The sequence below is a fragment of the Corylus avellana genome, chromosome ca11 (assembly GCF_901000735.1).
Source record: "Corylus avellana chromosome ca11, CavTom2PMs-1.0".
NCBI lineage: Eukaryota > Viridiplantae > Streptophyta > Magnoliopsida > Fagales > Betulaceae > Corylus > Corylus avellana.
Window position 1 is genome coordinate 20,133,214 of NC_081551.1, and position 14,979 is coordinate 20,148,192.

At 35.7% G+C, this 14,979-nt stretch overlaps 2 protein-coding genes across 2 annotated transcripts in view; both read right to left on the bottom strand.

Moving 5' to 3' along the window:
• Window positions 1-2,798, bottom strand: part of LOC132165209 (leucine-rich repeat receptor-like kinase protein CLV1B) — a 3,871-nt gene extending 1,073 nt beyond the window's left edge. Inside the window, exons 1-2 of the mRNA XM_059575697.1 lie at window positions 2,571-2,798; window positions 326-1,892 (exon numbers count right to left, since the gene is read on the bottom strand). Coding sequence (XP_059431680.1) covers window positions 326-1,892; window positions 2,571-2,798 — 1,795 coding nt within the window. The remainder of the gene's footprint in view (window positions 1-325; window positions 1,893-2,570) is intronic.
• A 3,459-nt stretch (window positions 2,799-6,257) lies between these two features.
• LOC132165210 (receptor-like protein kinase HSL1) lies at window positions 6,258-9,646 on the bottom strand. The gene is made up of 2 exons (XM_059575699.1): window positions 7,006-9,646; window positions 6,258-6,887 (listed from the first exon to the last, which is right to left on the bottom strand). Exons 1-2 carry the CDS (start codon window positions 9,644-9,646, stop codon window positions 6,517-6,519), a joined length of 3,012 nt encoding a protein of 1,003 aa, XP_059431682.1. The 3' UTR covers window positions 6,258-6,516.
• Window positions 9,647-14,979: the final 5,333 nt, after the last annotated feature.

A 14,979-nucleotide genomic window follows, 5' to 3' on the forward strand; every position in this document is an offset into this window, starting at 1 on the left:
GAGATCTTTCTTTATTCTTGTTGGAATCCACTTTAGGGTGATGAATTTATGTTTAATCCAAGAATGCATGTATTCTTGATGTGGTGATAACCTCTAGATATTTTTCTAGGGAAGACAAATTGTAAACTCATTATTGTTGATAGTGGAAGATTTAACTGGACTAGGTCCCGTGGTTTTTACCTTCGCATTGGAGGGTTTTCCACGTAAAAATCTTGGTGTCTTGTTTGTGGGTTTGCTTGAATTATTATTTTGCTATTGTGTTACTATTTAATTTGCACAAAGAGGGGTAGATTAATTCCGCTGAGCATCTGAAATTGGTGTTCACCCCTAACAGAAAGTCCCTGAGCAACTCCAACTGCTATCTGCAACCTCTTAGGCCAATCCAGGTTGACTTGCTGGACTGAATCTGCGACATTTGATGCCCCACTCTTCCTATGCAGCCATAGATCCAAGCTACCATTTTCCAAATACTCGTAGACAAGAAGTTTTGAATCACCACCGGAGATAAAACAGAGCAACTTCACTATCTTGGAATGTCGTATTGAACTGAGTGTTTTAACTTCTGCAAGAAATTGTTTTTCAAGCTTGTGATCTAGAATTCCATTATCCCAAATCCTCTTCACAGCAACAATTTCACATGAAGGATTCACAGCAGCAATATCACGTGAAGGATTCACTGCAACACGGTATACCATCCCTGATCCACCACGGCCTATCACATTATTTTCTGTCATTCCTGACATAATGTCTGATCCCGTAAAATTCAGCCTGTGGAATGAGGTGAGCTTCCAAGTCAAATCCGATCCTTGCTTTCTTCTCATGAAAACTCTGATCACGAAGAATAAAGGTAGTAGAAGTGTTGCTATCAGTGAACATATTATCAAAACAAGAAATTGAACCGAAATTTTGCTTGAATTGGAATTGCATTTGTCAATGTTTATTGATGAGCTAGAAGCACGGAGACCAGGATTGTTCAAGAAGCTTCCTACATAAGCACAACTCAGGAATCCAGATGGGATCCTCCCAGTCAAATGATTGGAAGAGAGATTGAGTGAAGTGAGATTTATGGAGCTAAGTTGCAGTGGAATTTGGCCAGAAAGTTGGTTTTCTGACAAATCCAAATCAGCAAGGCTTGGTAAATTACCGAATTCCTCTGGAATTTGTCCAGAGATTGCATTTTGCCTAAGGTTTAGAGTAGTCAACGATTTCCATGATAGAATATGTGGTGGAAGGGAGCCTGAGAATCGGTTTTGATCAAGTAAAAGAATTGTTAAACAAGAAAGAGCTGTTAGTTCTTGAGGAATTGAACCGTTTAAGAGGTTATTGCTGGCATCGAGATAATCCAAGTTCCTCGAGGAAGACACTCCCACCGGAATTTTACCTGAAAACTTGTTGTGACTCAGCTCTAATCGAGTAAGATTCCATGATAATCTCTCAGGAAGCTCACCTGTAAAAGAATTGTTACTTAGTATCAACATGCTCAAACTGAATAATGTCCATAGGCCACTAGGAATATTCCCAGAAAACCTATTATTCTCAACTCTAAGAATTGTCAAATTATTGCAACTTCCAAGGGACTTGGGCAGTTGACCACTGAGGCTGTTGTTGAAAACCTCCACACTTGTCAACCTTCCATTATCACCCAAGTGTTGTGGCAGCTGGCCAGTAAACCTATTGGACGACACCCGAAACTCTTCGAGCATAGAATATCTCCCAAGGTCTGGGGGTAGAGTATCTGATAAATTGTTGTCAAACAATTGTAAATTTATCAGCCCCGGAAGACGACCTATGCTATATGGAACTTTTCCAGATAATTGATTGAAAAACAAAGCCAAACCCGACAATTTGGTGAGTCTTTCGAAATCATCGGGTATTGACCCGGTCAAGTTATTCTCGGAGAGGTCAAGAACATCTATATTTAAAGCCTCCACCAAGCGAGGAATCTCCCCAGACAATTTGTTTATGTAAAGGTACACTACACTCAAATTCTTTAGCATAAACAAACCGCTTGGGATATTCCCGCTCAAATCGTTCCTTGACAAATCCAAATGCTCCAGTACGGCCATTTCTCCAATCGTGTTTGGGATTTCTCCTACCAAACTTGAGCCTGCCACCCAAACATACTTGAGTTTCTTCAACTTTGTGAGCTCCGAAGGCAACCTTGCTGGCATGATTGCCGTCATGTAGGCCAATTCTAGACGTTCAAGATTGGACAAGTTGCCAATTTCTGGCGGGAAAGAACCGTTAAACTGACACGCGAAAAGCTGAAGTATCCTTAGCTCTGTTAACTGCCCGATAGATACTGGGATGTTTCCAGAGAAGCTGTTGCCTCCGATGTTGAGCTGGCGAAGCCCAGCCATCCAGTGAATATCATCAGAAACTTTGCCGACGAAGTTGTTCTGCGAGAGGTCGAGGGTTTCGAGTTTGGAGCAGTTGTAGAAAGCTTTCGGGAACCCGTTAGACGTCATGTAGTTGAATGAAAAGTCAATGGCAGTGAGGTTGTTGAGGTCACAGATGAAGGGTGGGACTGTTCCGTTGATATTCATGCTTGGGAGGGATATTCCGGTGACTGAGCCATCGGAGCAGGTGATCTCTGGCCAAGAACAGTGGGAGGCGGAGTTTGATGGGGTCCAGTGGCGGAGAGGCTGTGGGTTTTGCCAGTGTTGCTTCAGGTTGAGTAGGATTGCTTGCTCTTCAGCATTGATGAGTTTAGAGTTTGCATGACTGAAGAGGTGGAGGACGAAGATGGTGTAGAAAGAGAAGTGGATAAGTGGTATTAATGAGGTTGTTTTCGTCATGTCGAGGTTGAGTTCGTCACTTCTGGTTTGAAGTTTGAACTCTGCTCAACGATGGTTGCTGCATGAGACGAAGCAGGTGAAACCGCATGCAATATATAAAGACGCGAAAACCCACTGTTTGAAAAACAATCATTTTCCCTTTTTTAATTACTCTTCTCAAAGGCTATAAACTAGATTTATCAGATAATAATTAATTTAATAAGAGTTTTGAATTCATCAGCCTTACCCTTATATAATATATTTTAAATAAATAATATATTTATTATTTATATAATATTATATCTCTTTCTCTCTAATGCTGATGGCACACAGTCAACACATTTGTAGAGAGCCCGGCCATACAGGATTTAAGGATGAAGTTCTACCTGACAACAACTTCGTTTATAGCCGATAAGGGTATTTAAATGTGTGGGGCCGGTATTTTTTATATATAAAACGCGAAGACAGTGATTTCACCACATATCCCTTATCCTAAAAATTGATAATGAAATAACAAAAATTGATGGCACAACGACAACTTAGACGTCATATTTTTATTTTATTTTTGGTCTCAGGTGTGGACATTCGTTGACTCATTGACTTGTAAACCTGACAATACATATATTGTGACATTTTTGTCCTTATTTTTGTTAAAGTAATGATTAAGTGATTAAATTTACTTCTTTTTATCAGCTTAAACTTTTTGAATAACTAGTAATTTAACACTTTTTACCCCAAAAAAAGTCTTTATATTTCGGTCCAAGTCTTCTGGTGAAAAAAATTGTGAGGGTTTCTTTTACTTAAACGGAGAAAGCAGCCAAATTAAAGTACCCCGAGTTCCTATATATTTATGTAATGTTTAAAAGACCTTCCATGTAAGATTAAAAGAGAAGGCGGAAACAAAATTCATGTGTTTGAAAAATATTAGATAATATAAGTGACAAAATAAATGAATAATTAAATATTTTTTAATTATTTTTTAAAAACATATAAATGTAACTTAATTGTAATTTATTGAAAAAACTTTACTTAATCCTCATCTTTTATTGCTTTTGCAATCACTCTCTTATAGTCTAAAAACTCTCAAATTGGAGTATTCAAGTTTAAAAAATTTGCAAGGTCATTCATACTGTTATAGTTTAGGGTTAAATTATACGGTAAATGAGTGAAAGGTCTCTTATACTCCTTTAAAATTTTTAAAATTACAAAATTTCCTTAACTAAATCATTTAGAATTTTTTTTTTTTCTTTAAGAAAAAGACATTTTGGGAATTTCTACATCCTGACATTGCAAACTTTTTAACTTGGATATCTGACTTTGAGAGTTTTTAAAGTTTAGAAGAATGATTGCAAAAGCGAAGAAAAATCGAGGAGAGTAAATCTCTATTTATTTTAAAGTTATTTTCAAAAGTTTTTTACTTGGTCACTAAATCTCTATTAATTTTTATTTATTTATGCTTGGTTGGATTGTTCTGAAAATTGTCGTGGTTGCAAAAATTTTAAATTGTTGTGATTGTGATTGTTTGGGTCGTTGTATGTTTTTATATGTTCCGTGGTGAAGACTCGTGGAGGACTTGACTTGACTTGACTTAAGTTAGAGCCGATCTATACGTTTATAGACTCCGATAATTAACCCACTCAACCCTTTTACTATTTAATTACGTTTCAGATAATCTCAACCAACCCAAAGAAATCCGGACTAGGATAATGATGAAGCCTCAAATAGAAAAAGAAAAAGAGGATGGCATCAAATAGAAAAGATTCTAAAGCAGATCCAGTCAGAAATTTAAATATAAATAGGAAAGTCTCTGAATTTTTAAAAGATTAATGTTTAAATTTTTAAATTAGTAAAATGATAATAAATAACTATTAAGAATATTAAAATATATATATATATATATATATATATATATATGCAAGAGATGACATTTGACACTTATTAAAGTTGGTTGGAAAAAATTTCCTTCAAATTGATTTGCATGAAATTTCTGTCATAAAAATAAATACTTCAAACCATTATTATTCAAACGGAAAAGAATTCACTCAAATTTTCTATGCAAATTTATTAGCCTATTTTAGATGGAATAGACGGGCATTTTAGTATTAGGTTTGTTAAGCATCTTGCCTCCACTTGATTACTGAGTTCGTTCAACATATATCTCAGCTTAATCACGAGATTGTTGAGTGAAACCCCCATTTAACGCCATGCGTGGGTTGACTTGCTCGAGAACAAGATCTAATATGAAAATCTTCAAGAACAAGCAAAAGTATTGCAAATAACAAATAAGTATGAGTAAACCTTGAATTCGGACCATCTGCAAAAGGCAGCCCCCACTCACAAACTGACACTTAAGCAAACACAAAATAAATTCACAAAAATATCATACACCCACACACTATATTTTGAGCTCAAAAAGGCGGGTCACTCCAGATCTGTGAGGCGGGTCACGGCCAGACCTGTGGGTCTGGCCGTGAGTCACTTTCTCCGGCGCTAGAGTCAATTTTTTCTGTCTTTAAGGTGATAAAATCCCTAAATGATTCACTTTCTACCTCTAGGTTTTAGTTTTGATGCATTAGAATCGGGTTGTGATCCTGGTTACGATGGTTACAGGCAGGTTTTGAGGCGGGTCACCCCAGACCCACGGCGTTGTGGGTCCGGCGAGACCCACGGTGTGGGTCTGGCGGCAGGGGTGAGGGGTTTTTGGTCTTTTTGTTTTTCACTTTGATTTACTGTTTTTGTTCTCGCTTTAGTTTTTTGCAATTTTTTTGAAATGGTGATGTGTCAAATGGAGATTGGAGGCTGTAAAACAACCCTTTTACAAATGGTCCTAACCCAAGGGGCACTCAATAAGTATATTTCGAACGATTAAACAGATGGCGTGGGTCTGGTCGGACCCAAGGCTGGGTTTGGCGGCAGGGGTGAGGGGTTTTTGGTCTTTTTGTTTTTTACTTTGATTTGCTGTTTTTGTTCTCACTTTAGTTTTTTGCAATTTTTTTGAAATGGTGATGTGTCAAATGGAGATTGGAGCCTGTAAAATAGCCTTTTTACATATGGTCCTAACCCAAGGGGAACTCAATAAGTATACTTCGATGGATTTAACTTTGCTGCTAAAACTGATGAATTGTATTTCCAATAAAAAAAAATGTTTGATACACATGAAAAAAACTATTTGAAATAGTTATTTTATTGATATGATTAGGATAAGTAGAATGAAAAAGCCCTCATCCAACATGCTATCTCATAAGCTTTCTTTATTTAACTCCACCTTTGAAATGGAAGTCCCCATTTTCCCTGAAATCATGTTGAACGTACGTAAGTTTTCCTAGTGGATTTTTTTTTTTTTTTTTTTTTTTTTGAATTGAACAAGGAAAATATTTACAGGGGAGATTCCTTTCCACTCCTGATTCAAAAGAAAGAAGGACGGGACGATCCTGAAAATAGAAATGGAGTGGGTTTCCCAACAACATACCAAAAACGAAAAACAACAAGAAATATAAATAAATTATAGAAAATAGGTTAAACAAGTAATTCAACCCTCTTAAGAGATAACACAAGGCGGTTACGGAAGTAAAATGGGTACAGATTCAAGCGAGCCTATTTGAACCCTCAATAGGAACTAGTAACCTCTGAGAAGAGGCTGAAACTGAATAAGCACTGTGCCAATAGATAAAGAGAGTCCAAGCCAAATTCGGCTATAAAAGTCTCCGCTGTAAGATGAATGCGAGAGGATGTCAAAGCATCAAACAGTGGATGTCAAAGTTGCATGAGCAATATTCTTCTCTCCGTAAACGAGCGTTTGGTTGCATTGGAGCAAAATCTTCAAGACCTCTTTCATGGACGGCCTGGTTAAAGGCGATGCACCTGTACAAATGATTCCAAGTTTGAAAACACCGTACATTTCATCCAAGTAACAAAGTTCCTTCACCTCCTCATCCAAGCAGGCATCAACTACATGCCTGCCTTCTTGAAAGTGTCGCCATGCCCATTCTACAAGGGATGTGTGTTCATCACCATTATCACACGCTTTTCTTCCAGTTGTAAGCTCCAGCAGGATAACCCCAAAGCTATAAACGTCAATCTTCTCATTGACTCGTGTCGTGTGAGCATACTCTACAGCTCAAATTAACCACCAAAAACAAAAAAAAAACTAAAATTGCTGCTGATGGAAAAAAGGAGACAAACCAAAATTATAATCAAAATGAAACTTGGAAAACTTTATGTCAATTACCTGGTGCTATGTAGCCATAAGAGCCAACCACAGTTGACATCGTAGCAGATTGTCCATGCTTGATCAACATCTTGGCTAGACCAAAATCAGCAATCTTTGCATTAAACTCTGAGTCTAATAGAATGTTGCTTGACTTAAGATCTCGATGAACAATGGGTCGTGAGCAGTCATGGTGCATATAAGAGAGTCCCTGAGCAGCCCCAACTGCTATCTTCAACCTCTTAGGCCAATCTAGGACGACATGCTGGACTGAACCTAAGATAGTCGATGCTCTGCTACTCGTCCCATGCAGCCATAGATCTAAGCTACGATGCTCCAAATACTCGTAGACAAGAAGTTTTGAATGATCATTGAAGATACAACAGCGCAACTTCACAATATTGGTATGTTGAATTGAACTTAGAATTTTAACTTCTGCAAGAAATTGTTTTTCAAGCTTCTGTTCTAGCCTTTTGTTATTCAGAATCCATTTCACAGCAACAATTTCACGTGGAGGATTGACAACAACACGGTATACCTTCCCTGATCCACCAGAACCAATCACGTTGTTTTCTATGATTCCTGGCAAAATGTCAGATTCTGTGAAATTTAGCCTCTGGAACGGGGTGAGCTCCCACTTTAAATCCATTAATCCATGCTTTTTCTTCAAACAATTTCTAACCACAAAAAATGAAGCTGCCGAACCTAGTAGAATTGCTATCATCGGACCTATAATCGAAGCAAGTAACGTGGATGAAGTTTTGCTTGAATTTTGAGGTTTGAAATTGCATTTGGAAATGTTTAGTGATGGCCAATTAGCACAGAGATGAGGATTGTTCAAGAAGCTGCTAGCATACGCATCATTTTCGAATTCAATTGGGATCCTCCCAGTCAAATGATTGGAAGAGAGATTGAGTGAAGTGAGCTTTAGGAAGCTAAGTTGAAGTGGAATTTGGCCAGAAAGTTGGTTTTCTGAGAGGTCCAAAACAGTAAGAACTGATAAAGAACCAAATTCCTCTGGAATTTGTCCAGAGATTGCATTTTGCCTAAGCTTTAGAGTAGTCAACTTTTTCCAAGATAGAATATGTGATGGAAGGGAGCCTGAGAATCGGTTTTGATCAAGTAAAAGAGTTGTTAAACAAGAAAGAGCTGTTAGTTCATGAGGAATTGAACCATTTAAGAGGTTATTGCTGGCGTCGAGATACTCCAAGTTCCTCGAGGAAGACACTCCCACCGGAATTTTACCTGAAAACTTGTTGTGACTTATCTCTAATCGAGAAAGATTCCATGACAATCTCTCAGGAAGCTCACCTGTAAAAGAATTGTTACTTAACATCAACTTGTTCAAATTCAATACTGTCCATAAGCCACTAGGAATATTCCCAGAAAACCTATTATTTTTAAGATAAACAATTTTCAAATGATTGCAACTTCCAAGGGACTTGGGTAGTTGACCACTGAGGCTATTGTTGAAAGCTACCACTTCTGTCAACCTTCCATTATAACACAAGTGTTGTGGCAGCTGGCCAGTAAGGCTATTGGACGACACCCGAAACAATTCAAGCATAGAATATCTCCCAAGGTCCGGAGGTAGAGTACCTGATAAATTGTTTTCAAACAATTGTAAATTTATCAGTCCCGGAAGACGACCTATGCTATCTGGAATTTTTCCAGATAATTGATTGAAAAACAAAGCCAAACCCGACAGTTTGGTGAGTCTTTCGAAATCATTGGGTATTGACCCGGTCAAGTTATTCTCTGAGAGGTCAAGAACATCTATATTTAAAGCCTCCACCAAGCGAGGAATCTCCCCAGACAATCTGTTTATGTAAAGGAACACTACACTCAAATTCTTCAACATAAACAAATCGCTCGGGATATTCCCACTCAAATCGTTCCTTGACAAATCCAAATACTCCAGCGCCGCCATTTCTCCAATCGTGTTTGGGATTTCTCCTACCAAACTTGAGCCTGCCACCCAAAGATACTTCAGTTTCTTCAACTTTGTGAACTCCGAAGGCAACCTTGCTGGCATGATTGCCTTCATGTAGGCCAATTCTAGACGTTCAAGATTGGACAAGTTGCCAATTTCTGGCGGGAAAGAACCGTTAAACTGACACGCGAAAAGCTGAAGTATCCTTAGCTCTGTTAACTGCCCGATAGATACTGGGATGTTTCCAGAGAAGCTGTTGCCTCCGATGTTGAGCTGGCGAAGCCCAGCCATCCAGTGAATATCATCAGGAACTTTGCCGACGAAGTTGTTCTGCGAGAGGTCGAGGGTTTCGAGTTTGGAGCAGTTGTAGAAAGCTTTCGGGAACCCGTTAGACGTCATGTAGTTGAATGAAAAGTCAATGGCAGTGAGGTTGTTGAGGTCACAGATGAAGGGTGGGACTGTTCCGTTGATATTCATGCTTGGGAGGGATATTCCGGTGACTGAGCCATCGGAGCAGGTGATCTCTGGCCAAGAACAGTGGGAGGCGGAGTTTGATGGGGTCCAGTGGCGGAGAGGCTGTGGGTTTTGCCAGTGTTGCTTCAGGTTGAGTAGGATTGCTTGCTCTTCAGCATTGATGAGTTTAGAGTTTGCATGACTGAAGAGGTGGAGGACGAAGATGGTGTAGAAAGAGAAGTGGATAAGTGGTATTAATGAGGTTGTTTTCGTCATGTCGAGGTTGAGTTCGTCACTTCTGGTTTGAAGTTTGAACTCTGCTCAACGATGGTTGCTGCATGAGCCGAAGCAGGTGAAACCGCATGCAATATATAAAGACGCGAAAACCCACTGTTTGAAAAACAATCATTTTCCCTTTTTTAATTACTCTTCTCAAAGGCTATAAACTAGATTTATCAGATAATAATTAATTTAATAAGAGTTTTTTTTTTTTTTTGTAAGAATATTTAATAAGAGTTTTGAATTCATCCTTAATTAGCCTTACCCTTATATAATATATTTTAAATAAATAATATATTTATTATTTATATAATATTATATCTCTTTCTCTCTAATGCTGATGGCACACAGTCAACACATTTGTAGAGAGCCCGGCCATACAGGATTTAAGGATGAAGTTCTACCTGACAACAACTTCGTTTATAGCCGATAAGGGTATTAAAATGTGTGGGGCCGGTATTTTTTATATATAAAACGCGAAGACAGTGATTTCACCACATATCCCTTGTCCTAAAAATTGATAATGAAATAACAAAAATTGATGGCACAACGACAACGTTAGACGTCATATTTTTATTTTATTTTTGGTCTCAGGTGTGGACATTCGTTGACTCATTGACTTGTAATCCTGACAATATATATATATATATATATATTATTGTGACATTTTTGTCTTTTTTTTTTTTTAAAGTAATGATTAAGTGATTAAATTTACCTCTTTCTATCAGTTTAAACTTTTTGAATAACTAGTAATTTAACACTTTTTACCCCAAAAAAAGTCTTTATATTTCGGTCCAAGACTTCTGGTGAAAAAAATTGTGAGGGTTTCTTTTACTTAAACGGAGAAAGAAAATTAGGCAGCAGCCAAATTAAAGTACCCCGAGTTCCTATATATTTATGTAATGTTTAAAAGACCTTCCATGTAAGATTAAAAGAGAAGGCAGAAACAAAATTTACGAGTGTGAAAAATATTAGATAATATAAGTGACAAAATAAATGAATAATTAAATATTATTTAATTATTGTTTAAAAACATATAAATGTAACTTAATTGTAATTTATTGAAAAAACTTTACTTACTCCTCATCTTTTATTGCTTTTGCAATCACTCTCTTATAATCTAAAAACTCTCAATTTCGAGTATTCAAGTTTAAAAAATTTGCAAGGTCATTCATACCGTTAGGGTTTAGAGTTAAATCATACGGTAAATGAGTGAAAGGTCTCTTATATATACTCTTTTAAAATTTTTAAAATTACAAAATTTCCTTAACTAAATCATTTAGAAAATATTTTTTTTTTAAGAAAAAGACATTTTGGGAATTTCTACATCCTGACATTGCAAACTTTTTAACTTGGATATCTGACTTTGAGAGTTTTTAAAGTTTAGAAGAATGATTGCAAAAGCGAAGAAAAATCGAGGAGAGTAAGTGAAGTTTCCTTAATTTTTTTTTTTTTTTTAGCTTATTTAGTTGTTCTCGATATTTTTTTTTTTAAAATGTCTTTATATTCATAAACATTAACTACAAGTAAGTATTTTATAAAATTAAAATGTATATAGAGCATGTCATATATTCAACATGCAACAAATTAACTTAAAAGAACAATCCAAATATACAAATATTAAAAGTGATCTTTTATCACTTTTTACAATCATACCCTTAACTTTAAAAATGGTCAATTTAGTATAATTCATTTTTCAATTCTTTTTCAATTTCACCCATCCAATCCCTTGGGATTTTTGTTAAATCCAAATGGAGGGGTTGTCAAATTCCCAAAATTCCCAGAATTCCCATCCTTTTTAAAGGAAAGAAAAAAAAAAATTGCAAGGATTTAGGACCGGTGTTGGTCAGGATTGAATGGAATTTGAAAAAATACTTATGTCTATCTTTTAAAAAAAAAAAAAAAAAAAGACACATTTTTTTCAAATTGAGTTGGAGGAAATTTCTTTCAACCAATTTAAAAGTTTGACATGTGTCCTTTTTTACACGTAAAAGGCACATGTTTTTTTAATAAACTTAACATATTCTCAACATCCTTAACTGTTCCCTTCTTCTAACAAATGAAATAATTTCAGTTTGAGAGGAATCCAACCGTCTCTCTTTCATCTGAATCATCTCCCAAAAGAGATCGATGACAAAGAGAATGAAACATCCGCCGCTTGTGGCTTATTCGATCGGCACAGTCCGAAGCAAAAATCCCACCCTCTTCAACTCATCGCCAAACCATACCCACCTTTGGGTTAAAAATATCCCTTGCAGCATTCTTATACTTCTGCTGAGTTTGGTGGTTTATTGTCAGAATCTCAGAAAATTGAGACATTATTTTCAGCAATTTTCGATGCTAACGAAAATGATGGGTCAGAATGAAACTATCCCAGTTTCACTAAAAGTGACAATCTACTCAATGGGGTAAATGGGTTTAGGCTTTGCTTTAGGATTCTTTTGTACAGAAAAAAGTTTCGGAATTTGAGGAATACAACCATATATAGGCAAATGGTTATTTTTGTTTTACTGTGAAATTACTTGGAAGAAGAGTGAAAATTAAGAACAACTGAGAAAATTGGGAAGATTGATATTGACTAACCTTTGAATGGTGCTAATATCGACTTATTACAAGTTGGAGAAATGATTTCATTTGTTAGAAGAAGGGAACAGTTAACGGTGTGAGAATATGTGAAGTTTATTAAAAAAATATGTCTCTCTCACATGTAAAAAATGACACATATTAATCTTTTAAACTGATTGAAGAAAATTCCCCCCAACCAAATTTAGAGAACATTTTCTTAAAAAAAAGAAAAAAAAGAAGGAAATACATTCAATGACGATGTGGGGTAAAACCAATATTTTACTGCATCCAAAAAAAATAGTGACAAATAAGCTAAATACACTATAAACAGTAAGAATGAGTACACGGGATCTTATGATTAAAAAAAATATATATATATTTCTCTTTTCCCTTTAAAAGAAAAAAGGAGAAGGCGGCGGCTGCCACCGTCTGTTGTCTCCAATCTCACCTCCAATCGTTGAGGAGGTGGTGGGTTTTTTTAGGGCCATTGGAGTGTTTTTGTTTATTGTGTTCTTTTTTTGTTTATTGTTTTTTTTCATAACGTCCAAATTTGGTGTTTTCATGGCTATTGAATTTGGTATTTTTAAATGATGTCTCAACTTCTTATTAAAAACTGTAAAACCTTACTTCTACAGCCTGATAGCAAGAGTTCTAAAAAAGTGTATTTTTTTTTATAATAATAATAAAAAAAATAAATAAAATAAATAAAAAAAAAATTGAAAATTTTGACAAGATATAATGGAAATGAAAAATTATGAGTTATAAAAGAAATTTTTCCAATAAAATAAAATGTTTGTTAAGGGTCACTGGGTCAGGATGGGAAATTGGCCCCCGCCCCTCCCCTTACGGCAGGGACCACAGTAACGTGATTCTCGTTCGTAGCTATAAAACTTTATTAATGAACTGGACCCAAACATTGCATTATGTGCCTTAAACTTCCACATCTTTGTGGAAGATGGGGAGCCGTAGGACCAAATGATGGACACTGGAAGACTTGCTTTTGTTCATTCATTTTCGGTCAATTGGAATCCTTTTGTTTCTGTCGGAGCAATTTCCACAACGAGAATTTTTATATTTCCACAAGATTGATGGGATTGAAAGAGAAAGTAATGCTATAAAGAGGATTAGAATTCTCATAACTTTTAAAATTACTATTAAATTTAAGATTATTATTATTGAATTTTAATCTATTATAGTGACTTTAAAATCTACATCACGTACATTTTAGAAGAATTTAATTTACTTTATATCATTACTTGCGAGCATGTCTTTCTTCACAACTTTTCCACATGGAATATTGTTGTTAATTAGAAAATTAGTTATAATAAAAGACAGATCTTTGGTGAATCAAAAAAGTGACTAGAAATCTTTGTGATGAATAATTAATAGAGGAAAGGAATCAAAAGAAAAATAAATAAATAAATAAAGGGAGCATGGGAACCCGACCACATGCTTCAAAAAAGAAAACAAAAGGTGGGAAACACTTTGAGTAATGATCATATAAGGAGAATTAAAGTCCTTCCAAATGTAATGTAACTTTTAAAATCATCATTGAATTTGATATGATCATTATTAAATTTTAATCTATTGATGATTTTAAAACTCACATCACATTTGAGATGATTTTGTGAGAATTATAGTCATCCTTATATCACTACTCAATTTCAATTCTTATCAAGTCCAAACAACTATCAAGAAAAAAATAAAACAGTATCTGAGAGCCTTAGTCGAAGTCTTGACCAATTTGAGTTTGGATAAGATGTTGCATAATTAGGAGTACTAGTAAAAAGAAGACCCGGAACAACGGAACAACTTGAACTGGAGAGAATTCAGTTAATTATATATCATAAATATTTTTGTATTCTTATTTTTTTGAAAGAAACAAAAATATCCATACAATATAATTTATCGAATATTATCCAAGAGAAAAAATCCTAATTCCATAGAGGTAGACCGTAGACACACTATTGGCCAATGGCTATATGAGAAGACTTGGGACAGGAATTTTACGTACTGATGCCTGACTTTATTGTTTTTAATATATATATATATATATATATATATATATATACAAAATGAGGCCCATAGATCCATATATATAAAAGCAGTCAGCAGTGCTTCCAACAAACAGGCCCACTAGGATGCTTTGTTGGTGTGGAGAGATCCATATATATAAAAGCAGTCAGCTCAGCAGTGCTTCCAACAAACAGGCCCACTAGGATGCTTTGTTGGTGTGGAGAGATCCATATATATAAAAGCAGTCAGCAGTGCTTCCAACAAACAGGCCCACTAGGATGCTTTGTTGGAACGAGGATGCTTTGTTGGTGTGGAGGCCCATAGATCCACTTTCATATCATAGTCGTAGCTATGGCGTTTTTGGAAGCACTGCTGACTGCTGTATTACTTTGTATTATCTCTTAGCAACACCTTTAATTATACTAAAAGGTCCCTATCTACCTTAATTAATAAGACAGCATATCAAATTCCTCTACTCCCTTCGTTTGGAAACAATGATTATCTACTCCGATGATACTTGGTCTCGAGTCGAGATGGGGCGTCATTTAAATTTGATTATATCTATTCTACATCTTTAACTATTAAAAATATATATATTATAAGCTGGTTACCAATTACCTACTTATTAACCACTTTCTTCAATCCCTATAACTAGTAATTACAATTGGCCTAGGCGGTTATTTGGTTACAATTATTTATGGTTACGCGATTGTTCGGTTAGTGGTTGTTAGCAGTTAATAATTGTAATG

What these genes read in the sequence shown, in the direction of transcription:
- LOC132165210 (XM_059575699.1), bottom strand. Translation starts at nt 9,646, where the DNA reads ATGACGAAAACAACCTCATTAATACCACTTATCCACTTCTCTTTCTAC. An exon ending in TTATGGCTACATAGCACCAG is followed by an intron (nt 6,888 to 7,005) that starts GTAATTGACATA and finishes TTTGAGCTGTAG; the next exon opens with AGTATGCTCACACGACACGA.